General features: G+C 49.2%; 1 protein-coding gene across 6 annotated transcripts in view; it reads left to right on the forward strand.

The window, feature by feature from the left end:
• Positions 1-19,902: 19,902 nt before the first annotated feature.
• Pgs1 (phosphatidylglycerophosphate synthase 1) overlaps positions 19,903-23,325 on the forward strand; it is a 46,116-nt gene continuing 42,693 nt past the window's right edge. For 3 of the 6 annotated variants that reach the window (XR_003846524.1, XR_003846523.1, XR_003846522.1), the window contains exon 1: positions 20,933-21,107. Coding sequence is in view for 2 of the 6 variants with exons in the window: in XM_008849644.2 (XP_008847866.1) it covers positions 20,974-21,107 (134 nt within the window). In the remaining 4 variants the exon portion in view is untranslated. Of the gene's footprint in view, positions 20,697-20,891; positions 21,108-23,325 lie in introns of those variants that run through there. The other 3 variants (XM_029554353.1, XM_008849644.2, XM_008849645.3) reach the window with 3 other exon arrangements.

A 23,325-nucleotide genomic window follows, 5' to 3' on the forward strand; every position in this document is an offset into this window, starting at 1 on the left:
CTCGCTGGTATATAGCGGCGGGTGCGCCCCGCCCCCCGATTCCTGGAACTGCGCGGCCCGTCTTCTTGTAATGTTTAGTCACTACGCGCAGCACTGAAAGGCTGCGCGCAGAGGGCGAGGGAGGGGCCGCGGGCGGCCGAGGGCGGCCCTGGAGCCGCGGCCAGGACCCGACTCACCGAAAGACAAAGCGCGGCGCGAGGCGGCCGGGGCAGCCGGCGGGCGCGGCGCCAGCCCCGGCGGCGCGTTCCTGGCAGCGGCCCCTCCCCCGCGCGCGCTCCGCCTCCAACTTCTCATTCACACTTTCCCCCCCACCCCCTCCCTTCTAAGAAGGCTGGTTTCTGGCAGAGGCGGGGGCCCGCTCGCGGAGCGCGCCGGCAATTCTAGGAGGCTGACCCGGAGAAACTCTGGGCACCCCTTCCCTTTTTCCTTGGACCTAGGTGGGGACGCCCCCTCGCCCCCACCCTGGCCACCCTGAGGTCCACGATTGCAGTTCCTAGCAGCCCGGGCCAGCCAAAAGGGAACTAGGGCCATTCCCCGGCCAGACTACTTGGGGAACCAAAAATTGGAGGTGGGGAGCGCGCGGTAGTTACCTGTGGGCACGTCCCAGATGGGGCTGGAGGGGTCCCAGAGGTGGGGAAGACCCAGCCTTCGCCTCGCGGCCCTCCGGCCCGGTTCTTGGGGGACAAACGGGAGGGCTGGTCACCTTTGGGGGGGGGGGGGGGTGCAGCTGTCTATCACCCTATCACTGGTCATATGGTCTCCCTACCTGCGAGGTGGACTGTGGGTCCTCTCCGGTGCTCTTGGCGCTGCGGGGAAGCGGGAGGGAGGGGACCATCACCCCCCCCGCTCTCACAGGAATCCGCTAGAGGGCGCGCTGGGGTCTCATAGGCGAGCAGAGTTGTGCGGAGCTTCGGCTAAGCCCTGGAGAGAAAGGGGGTTGTGGACTGTGGCAGTGGGGAACCCAGAAGACAGGAGTTCCCCTCCCAGGCTGGGGTCAGACCTGGGAATAAAAGTCCAACAGGAGACAGTGTCCACAAAGTCATGGGTTTAGTCCACTTGCCAGCTGTCCCAAGTGGAGTGTTAGGATGAGTCCTTCCTTGCCCCTCTGCGAGTCGGGTTGTCTGACCTTGGGAAGGTGGCCCTGAGAAGGGAAGGTGATTGAGGTGAAAGGTTGGCTTGCTCTTGGTCACGTGGACACTAAGGAAGGATGGCAAGTTTTGCATCCCGTCTCTAAACAGGCTGCAGAGTGTGCAGTCTCCAGAGAACGTCAGCTCTCAGTGGGCTCTCTGGCCTGCTCTCTCCTCACACACTGTAGGCTCAGGTGAAAAGGGCTGACAACACACAGAAGCTTGTAACTGGAAGGGAGGGCTGCCTGCTTCACCTCCTAGGAAACTGTTGGATGCCCCAATCCTCCGCCCACTCCATCCCCAATCAGCTCCATTGGTGCTGGGGGATTAATAGAGATGCAGGAGAGTGCACAGTGCATCTCGGCTCAGTCTTGTCATCTGTCAAGTAGGAATGGATGTGGTGATGCCCACCTGCAATCCCAGGACTCAGGAGGCTGAGGCAGAGAGTTCAGAGACCCTATCTCAAAAACAAAACAAAACCCCAAATCAAACCTTTTTCCCCTGGGAGATTTGACATTAAAAAGGACAGAGCTAATCAAGAGAAATCTTGATAAAACTACAAGGGAAGATGAGCTTATTTAACACATCTCACAGACGCCGGCTGCATGAACCAGACATTGTTCATGCATGGCGATCTCTCAAGTGATTGAGTGAGACCGGTCCTTGCCCTCATGATGCTTGCAGACTCCTCAAATGGATTCTCCCTTTCTCTGTGAACAAGATCTTGATCTCATCCAGGGAGTATTACGTAGCTGCCTTGACCATACACTTCTGTGCTGAGGCCGGTGGAGGACAGACAAGGCTCGAAGGGAATAGCCCTGGAGTTAATGGATGGGAAAGTGCTTTGTAAATTACAATGCCCTGACACAGTCAAGTTCATTCATCCATTCCACAACCTCTCACTGAGTGCCTGCTTCTGTTAGGCTCAGGGTAAAGTTCTGGGAAGACAAAGATGCTGGGTGAATCCTGCAAGGGGAGAGGCCATAGGCGTGGGATACCCTTCCTTCCAGTGCTGTGTGAAAGAACTGCTTGTGATTGTGACCCAGTGAGAGATGTGATGGACCCTGGTGTGTGCTAAGAGGGAAGCAAAGGGGCTGGAGAGATGGCTCTTCCATAGGATCCAGGTTTAGTTCAGCTCACTACCGCCTCCAGGGGATCCAACTTGGCCTCCACGGACACCTGAACTCAGATAAATATTCAGACACATAATTAAAAATAAAATAGCTGGGCATGGCATGGTAGTATACACCTTTAATCCCAGTACTCTGGAGGCAGAAGCAGGCAGATCTTTAAGAGTTCGAGGCCAGCCTGGTCTACGTAGCAAGTTCCAGGCCAGCTGGGGATACAGAGACACCCTATCTCAAAAAGACCAAAATAAAAAAAAAAAAAGATGCTTAGAACAGAGCCTTTGGGGCTTCGGATGTGGCTCAATCAATAGTGTGCTTACCTAGCATGCACAAGGCCTGGGTTCCAGCCCCAGCACTGTTTTAAACATTAAAGATTCTTTCTAGGTTCAGTAGACAGATGTGCTGAGATGGGTTTTAGGTGATCAGGTCTCTTAATAGTACAGGCTACTTGCAGTGGGAGAAGCTAGGGCTGGGGCTGGAATATGGGAGAGATCTAGTAGCAGCTACCAGAACAAAGGAAAATCTTTTTTTTTTCTTTTTTTGGTCTTTTTGAGACGTTTTCCCTGTAGCCACAGCTGGCCTGGAACTTGCTATGTAGACCAGGCTGGCCTTGAACTCACAGAGATCTGCCTGCCTCTGCCTCCCGAGTGCTGGGATGAACCACCACGCTTGGCAAAGGAAAATCTTTATATTTAAGGACTTTATATTTAAAGACTTTAGAGGGGCTTCTAAGTTTAGAGGGTAGGGATTGCTGAGCTTAGAGGGGAAGGGTCTCTGAATTTAGTGGATTAGTGAAAGTAGATTATAAAACCATAATTTAGAAAGCTAATCTTATTATCTCACCTTACCTTGGACAGCTATGGGCTAGGAATTTAAACAGCTTAAGGAAGGTACTAGACAGGAGATAAGACATGACTGATCTCCTCTGGAGGGATAGCTCTATATGAAACTCATGTCTATAATCTCTGTACTCATGCAGTAAAGACAGGAAAACTGGAAGTTTAGGGTCAGCCTCACCTACAAATTGAGTTTGAGGCCAACCTGGACTACGTGAGACCCTGTCTCAAATGAAATAAAACCAAAAAAAAAAAAAAAAAAACCCAAACCAATGACAACCCACAAACAAACAAAACCTCAGTGGGGTATGTGGGGCTCATCAGCTTCAGCTCTGTCACTGTCCACAGGCTGGCACCTTGACTGTGAGATCTGTGGGGCTCCTGCTGCCTCCGACAGATGCTGTATTTCCAAGACCTGGATCTTTCCCTGTATACTTCCCTGCAGTAGAGCTTTCTTTCTCAGACTGGCTGGTTTCTACTTTCCCTTTACAATTTGGTGGACACCCCCTTGAAACTCCCAGGGTCCCTCTTTCCACATCGATTAAAATGTACTGGGTCTGCTGAGATGACTCAGCAGTTAAGAGCACTGGTTGCTCTTGCAGAGGACCTGGATTTGCCCAGCACCCACATGGCTGCTAGCAACCATCACTAACTCCAGTTCCAGCAGATCCAGCACCCTCTTCTGCACCTCCAGAGGCACTACACAACATGGGTATACTTACATACATGCAGCGAAACACTCATACACCTAAAATTTAAATAAATAATTTCTTAAAATGTTCTGACTACTTATTCAGTGGGATAGTTGAAGAAAGGAAATATATTAGATTTGTCTTCCCTTCTTTGTATTTATTTTTAATTATGAATATGTGTGTGTCTGCATGTGCATGTGAGTGCAGGTACCTGCAAAGGCCAGACAAGTTGGGCACCCCTAGAGCTGATTGTGAACCACCTGACATAGGTGATGGGGATCCAAACTCCAGTCCTCTGCAAGAGCAGAATGTGCGCTTAACTGCTGAGCCATCTCTGCAGCCCTGGATTAATTTTCTTTGTAAGCCTGGAGTCTGGTGCATGAAAAAGTGCTCAGGGAGTCTCTAAGAGAAACCTTGCGAGGACTTCTATTTACTCTTATACCCTACAATCAGCTTTTTTTCTTCAGTGAATAACTTTTGGTTTCTTCCTGCAGGGCTCTGAGCCCCTGAATGGATGGTGTAGAGGGTGTGGGTTCTGGGAAGCCCCAAAGATGGTTTACTGGAGATTATTAGGTTGCTAATCTGAAGACAAACAGGCTGGAAAAGCGGGAGGAGACATTTCCAGGGACCCACTTCCAGACAAGGAGTGGAACAGAGATGCTAGACCCAGACCAGAGCTAAAACCTGGCCTCATCTTCTCTTATCTTCTGGGTGGCTAAAGGGGAAAGATCCAGTTATCCAGCTCTGGCCCCTCAGCTCCGCCCTGCTCTCTTCCCGGCTAAGGGATTTAGGAGGCTACCGCTGCCTTCTAATCTCTCCTTTTGCAGAACTCGGATGCAGTCAGAATCCCATTTCCAGGCAAAGGTACACAGGGTCATAAAGATAATAAAGATAAGCATTTGCAGTGGAGGGGAAGGGCACTGTGGTTTCAGCTGCCTGCCTGTGGCATGTGACATATGCCGGGCTCTTCCTCTAACCCAGGATAGGAAGAAGTGCTGGCGCCTGGGCTGACTGGAGGCAATAGTGCGGCTTGGTGCTTGGTGAACAGAAGCACAATACCCCCCCACCCCCACCCCAGGATGAGATTGTCATTGTTGGTGATCAGATCTTCTGCCACAGGGTTAGGCACCGGACTGCACACCATTGCCATGCTAAATCCAAGGCCTCCCTGTCTTCAAACTTGGAGCTGGTCTGGGTGTGACGGCTGGTCATCTAGCTTCAACTCTGTGCTTGCTAGTCTCCTGGACTTCAGGGTACAAGTTGAGAAGCAAAATTCCCTGCCTTCTGGGACTTGTAGTCTAGTAGAGGGGCAGGGGTAAGGGCAGGGGCAGGGGCAGGGGCAGGGGCAGGGGCAGCGGCAGCCCTCTTCCCTGTTCTTTCTCTTGGTCAATGTGGGAAAGATGGAGGAGGTCTGCCTCCTTTCTGCTCCCTGATGCTCTAGTGTGACTATCCCAGAGCCGGGCCTGCCTGGGTCTCTGGTGGGTGGCTCAGCCCCGGTGCCCCTTTGCACCTCTGCACCTGCTGTCTGGGCTTCTCTCTCTGCCTTTCCAGACTGCTAGTGGAGCAGGGTTAAGACCAGGATGCCCATGTCACAGATAAACCTCTCTGGTTCAAGGGGAAGGGCTCAGGGGTCACATGTCAGTTTGACCCCGATTTCTCGAAACCTTTCCTGCCGCTACCAATCCCAGCGGGTGGAGGGAGTCTAGGACAAAGGCCTGCGGCCGGGAAGCGGGATTCCAGTTTGCAGGCCTTTGTTGCTGGCAGGAGGGGCAGAGAGCTAATGAAAAGGTTTGCGGCTCAAATGTCTACGGGGCAGCAGCAAAGGAGGCTTTTCAAGCCTGACATTCCAGGCCCAGCCGGCCCCTGGCGTTTCCCAGAAAACTCTGAGGAGGGGGAGGGGAAAGAAAACACTTCACCAACCCACCACCCACTCACTACTTCTCAGATTCCTGGTGCCCTCCAGGGACCCGGCTGGCCTGAGTGCCAAGACCCCTGCCCCCGGGTCCTCCACCCGCAGAGGGCAAGATGTGGATGGGGGTTGATGGCTATGTGTAGGGTGGGTGCAGAGAGGATGGAATGGCTCGGAGTTGGTGGGGGGAGGCGGGCAGGCATGTGAGTTTCTTCCTGCCTGTGGCAAGGAATCCACGTTTGGTCCAAGTTCTGAGTTGGGGGTGGGGGTAAGGGGAGTCAGATTCCGGGCAATTATCTTCCTCGTACCCCTAACAAACAACACCCCGCTCAGCCCAGGGCTGGGGTGGGAAGTGTCAATTTGCTCAGAAGCACCCGCAGGGCCGAGCTGGCGCTGCACGGGGGGAACAGACAGCAGGGCAATCGGGCAGTTCTGGGAAGCCAGGCTGTGGTGAGCCATCTGGGCTGCAATGCAAATGAGGTCTGGCCACAAGCCAAGAGCCGAAGTGGCTGTGCCCAGGAGGAGAGCCCAGCCTGGGAGGGGTAAGGAGGTGAGGCAGACTGAGGCCCCCTTCCTCTGATGCCCTGTGCTGCAGGGCATCCAGGAGAGGCTGGGTGGAGGGCGACTAGGTGGATGGTGCTTTCCTGCCCCGTGTGCTATGACCTGGCTGGGTCCCTTGAGCTCCAGGTGCACATGCTCCTCATCACCTGGGCACTCCTGTAGTATCTGATCCTGTGGGTGGTCCTCCCAAGTCCTCCTCCTCAGGGAAGGCCACTGGTGTGTATTTTTTATCCATTGAACGTCAGGCAAGTTTGGAGGAGAAGTGACAGACTTCTCTGCCTCCCGGGGTCTCAAGTCAGCCTTCACCTCTCTGGGGACCAGTAGGTCAGGAGTGAGGGTGGGGTCTCCATCAGGAACAAGGAGGGGAGAGTCTAAGAAGGGATCTTGAGGTAGCTTTTACCCCTTCCCCTACTTGTGAGCGTTGTACTCTCCAGGATCTCATATGGGTGTTGTTTAGAGGTATTTATTTATTTAGTCTTTTTTTGAGACAGGGTCTCTCTGTAGTCCTGGCTGTCCTGGGGACTCACTATGTAGACCAGGCTGGCCTCGAACTCTCAGAGATCCCCCTGCCTCTGCCTCCCGAGTGCTGGGATTAAAGACATGCACTACCACGCCTGGCTTGTTTAGAGGTTTGTTTTTTGTTTTTTTTTTAATTTTACTTTATTTTATTTTTTGGTCTTTTTGAAGCAGGGTCTCCCTGTAGTCTCAGCTATCCTGGAACTCACTATGTAGACCAGGCTGGCCTTGAACTCACAGAGATCCGCCTGCCTCTGCTTCCCAAGTGCTGGGACTACAGGCGTGCACCACCACGCCTGGATATTTTATTATATTTATTTTATGTATATGAGTATATTGCCTGCATGTATGTGAGTATACTTGTGTCATGCCTCAGAGGCCAGAAGTGGGTGTTGGATACCCCTAGAACTAAAGTTAAAGGCTGGTTCTGGGACTCGAACCTGGGTCCTCTGCAAGAGCAGTCGGTACTCTTAACCACTGAGCTATCTCTCCAGCCCCTTGCTTAGAGGTTTTTACAAAATTTAAAAAATTATTTATTTATGCTGGGCATGGTGGCACACGCCTTTAATCTCAGCACTTGGGGTGGGGGGGCAGAGGCAGGTGGAGGAGCTCTCTGTGAGTTCCAGCCCAGCCTGGTCCACATAGTGAGTTCCAGGCCATCTGGGACTGCAGGGAGACACTGTTTCAAAAAGACAAAAAAAAAAAAAAAAAAAAAAAAAAAAAAAAAAATTAAGAAATGTTCTTCTGGAACTGGAGTTAAAAGCACTTGCTGTTCGTAATTACTGAGTTTAGTTCCCAGCACCCACATGCCAGCTAACAACTGTTTGTAGTTCCAGGAGGTTCATTACCCTCTTCAGGCCTCTGCGTGCACCCGTGTACATGCAGGCAAAATATTCGTACACATAAGAAATACAAATAGCTGCTGCTTTTCCATTTTTTAGTCTGTATGTGTATATGTCTGTGTGAGCCCTCCTGAGCCCTCCCTGGGCACATGTGGAGGTTAGAGGACAACCCATGGGGATGTTTTCTCCTTCTACCCTGTGAGTCCTGGGAGTCAAACCGATTGTCAGGCTTTGGAGCAAGTGCCTTTACTTGCTAGGCTATCTCAACAGCCTTATTTTATTATTATTATTATTATTATTATTATTATTTTTCGGTCTTTTTGAGACAGGGTCTTCCTGTAGCCCCAGCTGTCCTGGAACTTGCTATGTAGACCAGGCTGGCCTCGAACTCACATACATCTGGGGGGAGAGAGAGAGAGAGAGAGAGAGAGAGAGAGAGAGAGAGAGAGAGGTGTTAATCAGTTAATAGCTACAGAAAAAACCGAGATTGTCCCACATTCCCCCCCTTTTTTTTGATTGATTGATTTTTATTTTATGTGTATGAGTGTTTTGCCTGCATATGAGTACACTGTGTGCATGCAATGCCTGCAGAGGCCAGAAGAGGGTGTTGGATCCCCTGGAACTGGAGTTACTGAAGGTTGTTAGTCACCCTGTGGTTACTGGGGACCAAACACAGGTCTTCTGGAAGAGCAGCGAGAGGCTCTTAACCGCTGAGCCATGTCTCCAGCCCCAGAAGAGAGGCTTCCCTGACTGGGACTTGAACCCTGGCGGTGGTGGTGAGAACACCGAATCCTATCAGGATTCGGTAGACTATCAGGAAGCCTCTATTTTTTAAAAATATTTTATTTATTACTTTTATTTTATGTATATGCCTGTATTGCCTGCATGTATGTGAGTGCACCCGTGTTGTGCAATGCCGCAGAGGTCAGAAGTGGGCTTCGGATTCCCCTGGAACTGGAGTTAAGGACAACAGTTCGTAGCCACCATGTGGGTGCTGGGAATCGAACCCAGTCCTCTGTAAGAGCAGTCAGTGCTCTTAACCGCTGAGCCATCTTTCCAGCCCCCAGGAAGCCTCTATTTTAAAAAAATATTTGTTTTATCAATCATTATTATTTTTTGAGGCAAGATGTCATTATATAGCTCTGGCTGGTCTGGAATTTTCTCTGTTGACCAGGCTGCCCTGGAACTCCAGAAATCGACCTGCCTCTGCCTGTCAAGGCCAGGGATTAAAGGTGTATGCCACCATCCTGGGCCTAATTTATTTTTATTTTTATTTTTTTGAGACAGGGTGTTATTTACCCCCAAACTAGCAGCTAGCTTTGATTATACTACATAATCAGGGATGACCTTGAACTTCAGATTTTGCTGCCTCCTCCGTAGTGCTGTGATTACAAGAGTCACCATACCTAGTTTACGTGGTGCTGGGAACTGAACCCATGGCCTTGTACATGCTAAGCAAGCACTCTACCAATTGAGTCACATTAGCAACCCCTGGGTGTTTGTTATTTAGAGTTTCTTAACCCAGGATGCACCAGTCTCTAGGATTTCAGAACCTCTTACTCTACAATAATTGTGAGCAAAATGTTTGTAGCAATGCAGATCCCTGGGGAAGACAGGGATCTGTAACTCTTCCTTTACAAAATCCTTCTTTCTTTTCCTTGAATGGATGTGTGCTCACGAATTGAGCTAGGTAACGCTCATTTATCAGTCTGCATTCTCCTGGAGCTTAGAATCTTTCTAGCAGGACCAAATTATCCCACATTTGGTATCTGTATTAAGTACTCTTGAAAAGATTTATTATTTGATTCTAATTATGTGTTTGTATCTAGGTTCCTACATGTGAACACAGATACTCCTGGAGATGAGAGTCCTTGGATCCCCAGGAGCTGGAGTTACGGTCAGTTGTGAACTGTCCAACATGGGTGCTGAGAACTGAACTTAGGACCTCTCCTGAAAACAAATAGTATGTGCTCTCAACTGCTGAGCCATCTTGCCAGCCCCTTGGCATTAATTAATTTGACTGTGCTAAGTACTATGAAGAAGTCACAAGCCAGACCTGGTAACTACGAGACTGAGGCAGGAGGATTGACAGTTCAAACCCACTGCCTGGGCTACAGAGTGAGTTGAAGGCCAGTTTGGGCAATTTAGTGAGGCTCTGTCTCAAAACAAAAAAAATGAAAAGAGAGCTGGGCATATAGCTTCATAGCAGAGTGCTTGCCTAGCTTGCAGGAGGCTCTGGGTTCCAGTATGGGAAAAGTTACAAAGTTGTGAGAACCTATTGTGGGATTCCAAATCACTGGAAGGAAAGTGGGCTGATGGGAGGCAGAGGTCTAGAGACGGCTTCCACCTGGACCACACTGAGCATGTGTAGCAGAACTTGGGCTAGGGCCTAGGCTGCTGACCCAAATCCTGGGTTTCCCTGGTGACCGACTCCTTTGTCCATCCCTCTGACCATCTGTCTGTACTCCTAGGTGTAGGGGAAGACTCAAAGGCCCAGAGGACTGGCGTGTTACCAGCTCAGGTGCCTGGTGTTTCCTACGCTCACATCTGCTCAAGTGCCCTCTCACCAGCTAAGGACTAAGGCTCCCTACTTTTAAGCTGGGGGTAAGACAGCTGCCAGCTGACATGTTTCCACTTTATTTTGCTCATGGGAGGGAGGGTCAGGACCATCTGGAACTTAGTCAACTGAAACTGCAGTTTGTAAGTGGGAAAACAGCCTTAAGAGTCCACATCTGAAAGGCACAAACTTCTGCCTGGGCCTTCCTCTCTCACTCTGTCTTCCTCTCACTCTGTGGTCCTGGGGTTCTCTCTGGTTACACCTAGGGCTTTAAAAAAAAAGTTGTGTCTGAGTGTATTGCCTGCATGTAAGTAGGTACACCCATGTTGTGCAATGTCTGTGGAGATCAGAAGAGGGTGTTGAATCCCCTGGAACTGGAGTTCTAGATGGTTGTAAGCTGCCCTGTGGATGCTGGGAACTGAACTCAGGTCCTCTGCAAGAGCAGTCAGTGCTCTTAACTGCTGAGCCATCTCTCCAGCCCCTACACTTTTGTTGACAGGAAGATACAAATTGCTAACCAGACTGAACCCAGAATATAAGAGGATTGGTTGACTCACACATAATTAACAAATAATTTTTTGAGACAATATTTAAAATCTGGAAACTTGCCAGGCATGCTAGTGTATGCTTTTAATCCCAGCGCTTGGGAGGCAGAGGTGGACCTCTGTGAGTTCAAGGCCAGTCTGGTCTACATAGTGAGTTCCAGGCCAGCTGGGACTACAGGGAGATCCTGTCTCAAACAAAAGCAAAACAAAACAAAACAAAACAACTCCTGGAAACTTGGACCAGTGAGACACTTCTTGTTGCTCCGTGACGTAAGCCTGACAACCTGAGTTTGATCCTTGGGACCCATGTAAAGGTAGAAGGAGAGAATCTATTCCACAAGATCCTCCATACTATAAAAATAAATAAAAATTAAAAAATGTAGCTGGGATGTGGTGGTGAATGCCTGGTAACCCTCACACTCAGGAAGCTGAGACATGAAAATCAGGAATTCAGGGCCTTCCTGGATACATAGCAAGTTTGAGGCCAGCCTGGGCTATGTAAGATCCAGCCCATAAAACTAACATCAAACACAGGAAGGAAGGGAGGGAGGGAGGGAGGGAGAAGGGAAGGAAGGAAGGCAGGAGGGAAAGAAGGGATGAGGGAGGGGAGGGAAATGAAAGAAATGCCAAGAAAGGAGGTACACACATGTAATCTAGCACTTGGGAGGTATAGGAGTTCAAGGTCATCCTTGACTACATAGCAGCTATGAGGTCAGTCTGGGCTACGTGATGCTTTTTCTCAAAAACTAAACAAGGAGCTGGGCTTGGTGACACATACCTTTAGTCTCAGCACTCAGGAGGCAAGGCAGGTAGATCTCTATGAATTCAAGGCTGGCTTGGTCTACACCAGCCAGGTTGCACTGTTAGACCCCTCCATCTCAAAACAGCAACAAAACCCCTCCAACAAACACAAAACAAAACAAAACAAAACAAAAAACAAGGGCTAGAGAGATGGCTCGGCAATTACGATCACTTGCTAATCTTGCAGAGCACTTGGGTTTGGTCTCTAGCACCTACAGCTCAGAACCACCTATAATTCCAGTTCCAGGGGAACCCTTTTCTGGCCTCCATGGACGCTGTATGCACACAGTGCACATACAAACATGCAGGAGCACACACATAGAAAATAAAAATAAAAAAAATCTTTGGAAAACAGAAACAACAAAAATCTGGAAAGGTGACATCCATGTTTGTTTTTTGTTTGTTTGTTTTTGGGTTTTTTTTGTTTTGTCTTTTTTGAGACAGGGTCTCCCTGTAGCCCCAGCTGGCCTGGAACTCACTATGTAGACCAGGCTGGCTTTGAACTCACAGAGATCCTTCTGCCTCTGCCTCCCGAGTGCTGGGATTAAAGGTGTGCGCCACCACGCCTGGCTTGACACCCTTTTTTGTATCTGGGTCTTTGGCTATGGTGGATCAACACTCTGGTATGCTCCATGGGCCCTTTAATAGGACATGGGCTCTAGCCCTGGCCCCATCCCTAAGCCAGCTGTCCCATCCTTGTTTCTCTTCCTGGTCAGAAGCAGCGGGCAGCAACACAACTACTCAGCCTGGCCTTGTCCCCCAGTCCTGGCTAAAGGACAAGACAGATCTTCTTATCCCTCCTTTCCAGGCCCCGGCTTGATGGGACTGTCTCTTAAGGCAGACTGTGATGAGGGAGACGCACTTGCCAGCCTCTCTCTTCTGTTTCACTGAGAAGCTAGGGAAGGTGGTGGCAGGATGGGATTCTATGGCGGAGAGCTCCTCAACAACTCCCCAGCTATTGAACGGGGTTCCCTGGAACACAACAGGCCACAGCCCACTGTGACTCCCCACGTACTGGGCTGCTGGGTCTTGAGGCTCTGTAGCTCTACTGGGTGGTGCTGGCTGCCTGCCACACCACAAGAGGCCAAGATTCCCCTGAAACCAAGCGTTGGATTTATCCTCACATCAATGGAGAAAAAAAAAACAACCCAAAACCAAAAACCCAGGATGCTTTGCCCGGGAGGCATTTCCAGAAATTTGGGTTCTGGTTTCTTGTTGATCAAATGCCAGAAAGCCCAGGGCTTCGGTGTGGTGTGGTGAAGGGCCATTGAGCAATAGGTGTTTTGTTTTTCTGATGACAAGATTTTTCAACATTGAAAAGTTTCAGTGTTAAGTGGAGGAACCTTGAGCAGCTCCCCACCCTTACCGGGGAGGTGGCTGATTTGAACTTACACGTTGGGAAGATGTCCTTCACTGCCTCGGGCTGCTCTGGGCCTCTCCATAGCTCCAAAGGACCCAGGTCTGGTCCCAGAAGATCCCTAATTTCTTCTGTTTTTCTTTTTTTTTTTTTTTTTTGCGGGGGGGTGGTCACAGGCTAGAAGGGCTCATACCAGGTACATGGCTACAACTGTGGGAAAGATCCATCTGTCTGTTTCTGTCTCAGTCTCTCTCTCTGTCTCCTTATCTCCCTTGTTAACACAAAAGCATAGCTCTCACCTCAAAGGGGATAAGAAATAGGGCTTACTTTTTTATTTTTGTCTTTTTGAGACAGGGTCTCCCTGTAGCCCCACCTGTCTTGGAACTCACTATGTAGACCAGGCTGGCCTGGAACTCACAGGGATCCGCCTGCCTCTGCCTCCCGAGTGCTGGGATTAAAGGCATGCCCCACCCCGCCTGGCAGGGCTTACATTTTTAAAAAAACATTTATTTATTATTTTTATTTTATGTGTACGCATATATTGCCTGCATGTAGGTAAGTGCACCAGTGTCATGCAATGCCCGCAGAAGACAGAAGAGGCTGTCGTATCCCCTGGAACTGGAGTTATGGACACTTGTTAGCTGCCATATTGGTGCTGGATTTCAAACCCAGGTCTTCTGCAAAAACAACCAGTGTTCTTAACTGCTGAGCCATCTCTCCAGTCCCCCCCCGCCCCAATTTATTAATGCAAGTGTGAATAAGTTTTTTAAAAAACATTTATTTATTAATGCAAGTGTATGTGTGTGGTGTGTGTGTGTGTGTGTGTGTGTGTGTGTGTGTGTGTGTATGGCAAGCATGCTCGTGCATGCCTGCCTTGGTGCATGTGTGGTTAGAGAACAACTTGTGGGGGTGGTTGTCTCCTTCTATCATTTGGGTTCTAGGGAAGGAGCTCAGGTCACTTGACTTGGTGGCTGGCAAGTGTCTACACTCGCTGAGCCATCCCGTCACCCCCAAGAGACAGTCTATTCTAGAGACAAATTGGAATGACTGTGGTCAATGAACATGGATTCAGGTTATTCCAAATATCGTGATCCAGTTTGGGGGGGCTGGTCAGATGACTCATCAGCTTGGGGCACTTGCTGCTCAAGCCTGATGACCTGAGTTCGAGCCCCAGAACCCACATAAAGATGGAAGGCGAGAACTGATTCTGTAAGATTCTGACCACCACACATGCTACATGGCACATGCACCACCCCATGCACACATTTACACACACACACACACACACACACACACAATAAAAAATAAACTATTTTTTGTTGGTGGTATTTTTGAGACAGGGTCTCTCAGTAGCTCCAGATGGACTGGAGCTCGATATATAGACCAGCCTGGCCTCCATCTCACAGAGATCTGCCTGCCTTTGCTTCCTGAATTCTTGGATTAGAGCACATATAATTAAAAAAAAAATTGAGACAAGCTGGGTATGGTGGTCCATGCCTTTAATCCCAGCACTCAAGAGGGTAGAGGCAGGCGGATCTCTATAAGTTCGAGGTCAGCTTGGTCTACATAGTGAGTTGAGGTCAGAGGACACCTTGTGGCAGTCGGTTCCCTCCTACCCTGTGGGACCTGGGACTCAAACAGCTTCAGTCTTGGTGGTAACCACCTCTTCTGGCTGAGCCATCTCACAAACCCACATAACTGTTTTCATACCGCAGTTGAGTAGTTATCATTAAAACTGTCTAGCCCTCAAATATAAAAATATTTATTCTTTGGCCTTTCAAAAAATGTATGTTGGGGGGCTGAGTGGTTAAGAGCTCTGGATGCTCTTCCAGAGGACCTGTGTTTGATTCCCAGCACCATATATCTGGCTAATAACTATCTGTAACTCCGGTTCCAGGAGATCCAGCACCCTTTTGTGGCCTCCATGGGCTTTATACAACACAGGCGCACTTACATACATGCAGGCAAAACACTCACACACATAAAATAAAAATAAATAAATAAAAGTTTTAATGTACGTTGCCCAGGAATGACAGGACCATGGGAGTGCTGGTAACTGCAGAAGCCAGAGGCACCTGATTCCCCTGGAGCTGAACCACCAGACACGAGTGCCAAGAATCAAACCGGGCCCTCTGCAAGAGTAGCCAGTGCTTTTAACCACTTGACTTGGATCCAGCTTGACTTCTGATCTTCTTGCTTCCACCACTTGAGTGCTGGGATCACAGGTGTACCCTTGGTGTATGGGGTGCTGGGGGTGGAACCTGGGGCCCTTTGCAAGCTCGGCAAGCATTCCATCAACTGAGCTACACAGTCAGCATCTTTCTCTTTGATGTTACTAGTAGCTTGTGTTTGGGGGAGATGAAGCTGGGGAGCAAGGGCCTTCCTCCAGCATTGTTGTGGATTTGGGTCCAGGGAGTAAATCACATGGAGGCAAGAGCCCTTGGGTCAGGATTTCCTGGCACTTCCTGCCCGGGAGAGCATCCTGCTCTGGGGGCAGCTGGCCCACTGCTCCCTGACGTCAACTCTGCTTCCAATGAATGGCTTTCCTTTTCCGTTTGGGAAGACATGTTATCTGTCATCAAGCCATCGACCGTGACCGTCTTTCTCACTTTGGCACCTCCTGTTTGGGAAAGAGTGAGAAGGACTAACGAGAAGGTAGTGGGTGGAGGCAGGAGGCTGGGCAGGACTCAGTGGATGGGTCTCCATGGTCTGAGGGGGATCTCAGAGGACAGATGCCATCTCACCTGGGGTCCTCAAGGTATGTATAGAGAATGCCCATGCATGATGATAAGGACTGCCACAGACTGAGCCCTCGGAGCAGCTTTAGGATACAAGGCTCTCTGGGCTCTCCAGGCCCCGTGTTGTGAGGCCTCCTGGGAGAAGGAAGGCATGTTTTGTCAATTTACAGATGTGAGCATTTAAAAATTTCTCCATACATCCTGGCAGTTAGTGGTGGCTGGTGGGGGTGACAGTCACTTTCCTCAGTGGTATAACCATTGATAAGTTGCCTGTGCTCCAGTAAATGACCTCCTGCTGGTGCTCACAAAGGCAATTTAAACTCAGTGGGTCACACGCATGGCAGGAAGGGAAACTGTAAGGAGGAAGAGTTCAGAGAGAGGAGGAGGGATGAGCAAGGTACTAGGAGTTGAAATGGACTGAAAATCATTATATATACACATGAAACTACCAAAGAATAAACTGTTTTTTTGGTCTTTTTGAGACAGGGTCTCTCTGTAGCTCCAGCTGACCTGGAACATGCTATGTAGACCACATCTTGAACTCAGAGAGATCTGTCTGTGTCTGCCTCCCGAGTGCTGGGATTAAAGGGGTGTACTACCATGCCTGGCAGAATAAAAATGAATTTAAAAATTTGAGATAAGATCTCAGTATGTAGCCCTGATTGGCCTAGAACTCAGTATGTAGATCAAGCTGGACTCAAAATCTCAGAGATCTGCTTCTCTCTGCCTCTGGAGTGCTTGGGTTAAAGGTATATGTCACCACACCTGGCCAAAAAAGTTAATATAAAAATAAAATAAGAATCGCTCAGTCTCTGAAAGTCATTATATGAAATTTAGGAATCTTTACAATGCATATGTCCTGGGAAAAAGTCATGGCTTCCTAACTAGCTACGGCTGTTCAGACTAACCATGAAGCCAGAGGCTCTAGATGTGTGGCTCTGGAGGGCCTGGGTCATCCCATTTTGCCAGAAATGGAAATATTTTAGTTTAATTTGCTAAAATGTCAGTATTGCTGTCTGTAACTATTATTTATTTTAATTAATTAATAATTAATTAATTTTTATTTTGTGTCTATGTTTTGCCTGCATGTAAGTGAACCATGTGTGTGCAATTCCTGAGGAGGCCAGAAGAGGGTATCGGATTGCCTGGTACTACTAGAGTTATAGACAATTATTGGCCACCATATGGGTGCTGGGAACCAAACCCGGGTCTTCTGCAAGAGCAGCCAGTGCTCTAAACTGCTGAGTCATCTCTCCAGTTTCAACTTACTCATTTTACATCAGAAATTCCCAGGGAGACAGACTATGTAGTTTGTAGTTTGGAGGTAATACCTCATACAGCAAGGAACCTGTGTACAAAGCAGCTGGCCTCCCTCTCTTTATCAGGATGACCAGGAAGCCCTGTGGTGCATGTGAGGATCACCACTGAGCACCTGGCGATGGTGCACGCAGCCATTTGGCAAATGTTTACTCCCAGCACCAGGCAGAGCAGAAGCTGAATGTACTGTGGTCTCATCCTTGTTACTGGAAGTTAGGAAATCTGATGATTCACCATTTCTAACTCGGAAGAGCTGAATCAAATTCCACCTAGTATTTGTAAAACTATATAAATTTAAACACTGAAACCAATCCCAGCATCTCATTGCCTGTAAATGACTAAACTGCACCAAGGAATCCACGAGAACCCTCCCCCTTCATAAAATGAGACAGTTTTTGTTCTTTGTACTTTGCAACATATTGCTATTTATTATTATTTAGGGTGTTTGTTTTGAGATAGAGTTTCTCTGTAACCCAGCTGGCCTGGAACTCTCTATGTAAACCAGGCTGGCCTGTCTCAGCGATCCACCACCTGTTTCTGCCTCCCAAATGCTGGGATTAAAATTGTGCACCACCGCCAAGCTTATACACTGTTATTTTTCTGAGGCAGTATTTTATGGAGCCATGGCTAGCCTTGAACTTACTATGTAGCAAAGGATGACCTTGAACTCCAGATCCTCTTGCTTCTGTCCCCCAAGTTCTGGGATCACGGGCATTCACCACCAAGCCTGATGGATTTTTGTTTTTAGATCCTTCTGTCTCTGCCTTTTGGGGGCTGGGATTATAGCATGGGCCACCAGGCCTGCCTGAGAGAGTCTTTATACTACTCTTTGGTAATTTTTGTTATTATTATGATTTCTTTCTTTTTCTGTCTTTTTGAGCCAGGGTCTCCCTGCAGCCCCAGCTGGCCTGGAACTCACTATGTAGTAGGCTGGCTTTGATCTCACAGAGATCCTCCTGCCTCTGCCTCCTGAGTGCTGGGACTAAAGGCTTGTGTCAACATGCCAGGTTATTATTATGATTTCTTTAAAATGCTTATAAACATTTATTATTGTGTACGTGCATGATTTTGTGCATGTGTGTATGTGTGTGTGTGTGTGTGTGTGTTCGCAAGCACTTGTTAGTGCTATTGTACAAGTATGGAGGTCAGAGGACAACTTTGTGGAGTCCGTTGTCTCCTTTTATTTATTTAATTAAACACTTTTTTAAAAATAGGATCTCACTATGTAGCCTCGGTTGGCCTGGAACTGGCTACATAGACCAGACTGGCTTCAAACTCATAGAGTTCTGCCTGCCTCTGCCTCTTGAGTACCATTAATTAAAATTAATTAATTAATTAATTTTGTCAGGGAGGCAGCACAGTAGAGTTGTGGAGTTCATGTGGAGGTCAGAAAACAAGTTGGGGGAGTCAGTTCTGTCCTTCTAACATGTGGGGTTCGACGATTAAATCAGGTTGTCAGCCTTGGCAGCAAGCACCTTTATCTGCTGAGCCATCTTGTTGGCCTCTGGGAATTTTTTGTTTGTTTTCACCATGAGGCACTGGTTTGCCTGAACTTGCTATGTTGAGCAGGTCAGTCTCAGACTCTCAGAGATCCGTCTACCTCTGCCAAGTGTTGGCATTAAAGGCATGTGCAACTGTGCCTGGCTGGTGATGTTTTTTTTTTTTTTTAAATTAGTGCTGTTAACTGTTCTAGGATTTCATTTTTCAGGATGTATGGTCTTCCCATGTAATGATACAGCAAGTCCTTCACTGAAATTGTCGTCATACTCTTAATACTGTGCTTGAGAAATGCTAAGAGGAACATTCTTGTGGGAATGTATAATTAATTTCCCTGGGTTAATTTGGTGGAAGCAAAATTCAGTGCCATGGGTTTCATTCTAACCTCATAACACCCTTGGGATTAGTAGGGTATGATTACATTTAAAAAATATTTTATTATTTTTATTTTATGGATATGTGTGTATTGCCTGCATGTAGGTAAGTGCACCCGTGTTGTGCAATGTCCGAAGAGAACAGAAGAGACTGTCAGATTCCCTGGAACTGGAGTTATGGACAGTTGTTAGCTGCCATATGGGTGCTGGGATTTGAACCTGGGTCTTCTGCAAGAACAGTCAATGTTCTTAACTGCTGAGCCATCTCTCCAGCCCAAAATATTTCATCATTTTTATTTTATGTGTATGAATGTACTGCCTGCATGTATGTAATGCCGGTGAAGGTCAGAAGAAGGTGTTGGATTCCCCTGGAACTGGAGTTAGCCATCATGTGGATGCTGAGAATCGAACCAGGTCCTCTGCAAGAGTGGTCAGCGTTCTTAATTGCTGAGCCATCTCTTCAGCCCGTATGATTACATTTTAATAACTTTTCCAGTTTCCAAGTCTCATCCTATGAGAGCCAGCCAGGATTACAGGGCACAGCACATGTTTCCTGCTGATCAGAATGCTGTGAAGTCACCTTCCATTCCTGCCATGCTGTGAGAGGACCCAGGGTCTCAAGCATGTTAGACAAGTGCTCTACCCCTGAGTCACATCCATAGCCTTTTCAAAATGAGTGGGAAAGTGTTCTAAGGATTGCACTCCTCAGTTTATGGTCTTAGAGCTGTGCATGACATTCATTTATTGATTTTGTGATTGTATCACAGTTTTGTGAATATCACCGTGAAAGCATATGGAGCTCAGACAACTTGTAGGAATTGATTCTCACCTTCCACCATGTGTATCCTGGGGATTGAACTTAGGTCATCAGTCTAGGCAGCAAGCACCTTTACTGGCTGGGCCATCTTGTCAACCCAGAACTGTATAGTTTCAGGGTCTGGGACTAGTCAATGTGCTGGAGTAGGGTGGGGTGGAGTGGAAGACATGTCATTCATCTGAAATTATTTTTTTGAGACAGCATCTCCCTGTAGCCCCAGCTGGCCTGGAACTCCCTGTGTAGACCAAGGTGGTCTTGAACTCACAGAGATCCACCTGCCTCTGCCTCCTGATTGCTGGGATTAAAGGTGTGTGCTATGAGGCCCCGCTGAAATTTGTTATTTTATGTATGCATTTTGAGACAGAGTCTCTGTAGCAAGTTTCATATAGACCATGCTGGTTTTGAATTTGCTGTATAAGGGAGATTGCGTGATCTTCTGTTACTGGATTACAGGCCCGAGTGACCAGGCCAGGCTTTGTATGAGATTTGGTGGGGCAGCTCTGTGCCTCAAAGCTGCAGGTTCTGCGTCTGACAAAGTGGAAAACACCTCCATTCTGTAGGGCTTTCCCATGGTTCCAGCACCCTGGTGGGTCAGCTGTTAACTACAAAGTCAGATCCTGTGCAGGTCTAACACATTCACAGGGCTGTCCAAGTCTAAGAGTCTTCCGTAATGGTTCAGGAAAAGAAATCTGCTGCTTATCAGTGGCTGTGGATCTGGCAGGTGGCAGGGAGGGTCCAGCCTCAAGACGCTGAGCTGTCGCCAGCATCCTTCCCCCGGAGCCCCAGAGGTGAGCACAGGGTTGGGACTGTCAATCTGACAGGTGGCAGGGAGGGTCCAGCCTCAGGGCACTGGCCTATCCGCAGCATCCTTCCTCGGGGGCTGGGCAGGTCTCGAACGCAGGGCTGGGACTGCCAATCAGACGGTAGGAATGGACGGTCCAGCCTCAGAGCTGTCTGCAGCATCCTTCCTCCGAAGCCGGTGAGCTGAGCGCAGAGTGGGACTGTCAATCAGACGGTAGGAATGGAGGGTCCAGCCTCAGGGAGCTGAGCAGTCCGCAGCATCCTTCCTCCGGAGCCGGGCAGGTGAGAGCAGGGCTGGGACTGTCAATCAAACAGTTGGAATGGAGGGTCCAGCCTTAGGGCGCTGGGCTATCCGCAGCACCTACCTCCGAAGGTCCAGCCTCAGGTCGCCGAGCTCTCCGCAGCATCCTTCTTTCCGAGCCCGGCAGGTGCGCGCAGGACCGGACCTTGCGCGTCCCCCACCCGCTCCGCGGCTCCCGCGCCTGCGCCCTGCCGCCGTGTCCGCGCTGCCGTTGTCAATAAAGTTCTCTCGCGCCGGAAGCGGAAGCGGCGGATCTCCATGGCGGCGCCGGCGGCGGGGCCGGTGTTCTGGAGGAGGCTGCTGGGCCTCCTGCCTGGCCGGCCCGGGCTGGCCGCGCTCCTCGGCCGCCTGTCCGACCGCCTGGGCCGGAACCGGGACCGGCGGCGGCGGAGGTGAGCGTGGGGCCGGGCAGGGCGGGCTGCGTCCGGGGACCAGCCGTGGACGAGCCACCCGCACGGGCCTCGCCGCGCTGCGCGGAGCCCGGGCCGCCCTGGTCGTGCACTTTGCAGCGGGGACCCGGGGAGCTGCGGCCAGGCCTCCGGGCTGGAGCCGGGCCTCTGGGCCTGGCCCGGGGTGTGAGTGCAGCAGAGCCGGCTCATGAGAGCCACGGGGCCGGGGGAGGCTTTTCCCCTCCTTTAGCCTGGCCAGGGCGAGTTGGGGTGAATCAGCCCCGCTAGGACCGGGCGCGTGCAGCGCTGCTCACCTCCTGCCCCAGAGGGTGGTGAAGCAATCCTGACTCAGTAGCCCTCAGGCCTGGGAGGAGGAACCACTTCGCCATTTAAAGGGCCTGTGTTCTGGGAAAGTTCTCAAGTGGGTTGTGCAAATGGTGAAGTAGGCTTTGAAGCAGTTTGTTCGGGGAATAGTCTTTTAAAGTAAATATTTGGCTAAGGACACGTTGACCCAAGAGGCCCTGATGCTGTTGTTAACATTAAAGAAAAGGGCGAGAGAATTCTCTTCGTGTGCAAATAGTTTTCTTTTTAAAGACATTTATTTTTATTTTATGTGTATGAGTGTATTGCCTGCATGTGTGTAATTGCACCCGTGTCGTGCAATGCTCACGGAAGTCAGAAGAGGGCGTCGGATCCCCTGGAACCGGAGTTTGCGATGGTTGTGAGCTGCCATGTGGGTGCTGGGAATCGAACCGTCCTCTGCAAGACCAGCCAGTGCTCTTGACCACTGAGCCATCCCTCCAGCCTCCTTAATACTTTTCTTATTAGAGACATTTGACCCTTAAATCTTTGAATTACATCATGTAGTTGAAGTTGCATTGTTTTAGATTTTTAGTTTTATGGTTATTTTTTGCTTCATGCATTGTACCGCCAAGCCACATCCCCAGCTCTTTTTAAACATGTTACATTTTAATTTATATTGTGTGGGTATGGGCATGTATGCATGTGTTTGTGCACGTGCGTGGGATGTGAGCACGTCATCGAGTTTGAGTGGCAATTGGAAGGCAGCTTGCAGAAGTGGCCTCTATCCTACTGTGTAGGTCCTGGGGATAGAGCTCAGGTTGACAAGCTTAGCAGCAAGTGTCTTTATCCCCTGAGCCATCTCTCCAACTACATCCCATGTAGCTGAGGCTAACCTTGAACTCCTTCCTGGTCCTTCTCCTGCCTCAGCCTCTCCAGTGCTGGGATTACTGATGTGAGCTGTCAAGGTCCACTCTCTTAACTTTCTGCTTCTGTGTTCATAAGCAAGGTTTGACTTCCTGGTGCTTGCTGCTGAGATCTGGGGTCCATTGTGTGCTGATTCTGGGTATGAACTGGGACATTCATTCACATTGAGCAACAGTGGAAGTTTACCAGCCAAAGCTCAAGTTTGATCCAGAGGAACTTTTTGTGACAGAATCAAGACTGAAAGGAACTTTTGGAAGTCCCTGATCAGAATGGCTCATGTTTCCCAGAAGTGAAGCCAGGAGTGGGCGTGTAGAAGAGGCAGTAGCTCTGTAGTCCACAGCTGATGCTTAGTAAGGACCTGCTCATTCTGTTGGTGGTAAAGTCAGGTGATAGCTACATCCTGGCATCATCAGACCACCAAAAGATTCAGTTTAAATTTTCAAAAAAATGTTCTACCCTGAAAGATGAGATGTTTTTTGAGATAAAATCTTACTATATTGCCCTGGCTGGCCTGATTTGCTATGTAGACCGGGCTGACCTTGAACTCACAGAGATCTGCCTGCCTCTGCTTTCTGAGTGCTGGGTCTAAAGGTATGAGCCTCCATGCCCAGCCTCCCTCTTTGTTTTTAAGCATTAATTAATATTCGGCTTTGGTGACAGTTACTGAAGGATGTCGGGGCAGTCTACACAAATTCCCCCCTTCTCCCTTCTGGTATCAAATCCCGGATAGGCAAGGCACTCTTACCACTGAGCTATGCCTCCAACCCACACACAATTTTATTCTTTTTTGAAACAGGGCCTCATATAACCTAGGCTAGCCTCAAATTTGCTTTGTAGCTGAAGATGACCTTGACCTTCTAACCCTCCCATCTACCTTAGGAGTGCTAGAACAATAGGCATGAGCCACCATGCCCAGTTTCATGTGGTGCTAGGTGTCAGATTCAGGGCTTTGTGCATGCTAGGTAAATACCAACTGAGATACATCTCTAACCCC

Source organism: Nannospalax galili, unplaced genomic scaffold (genome assembly GCF_000622305.1).
Source record: "Nannospalax galili isolate Female #2095 unplaced genomic scaffold, S.galili_v1.0 scaffold945, whole genome shotgun sequence".
NCBI lineage: Eukaryota > Metazoa > Chordata > Mammalia > Rodentia > Spalacidae > Nannospalax > Nannospalax galili.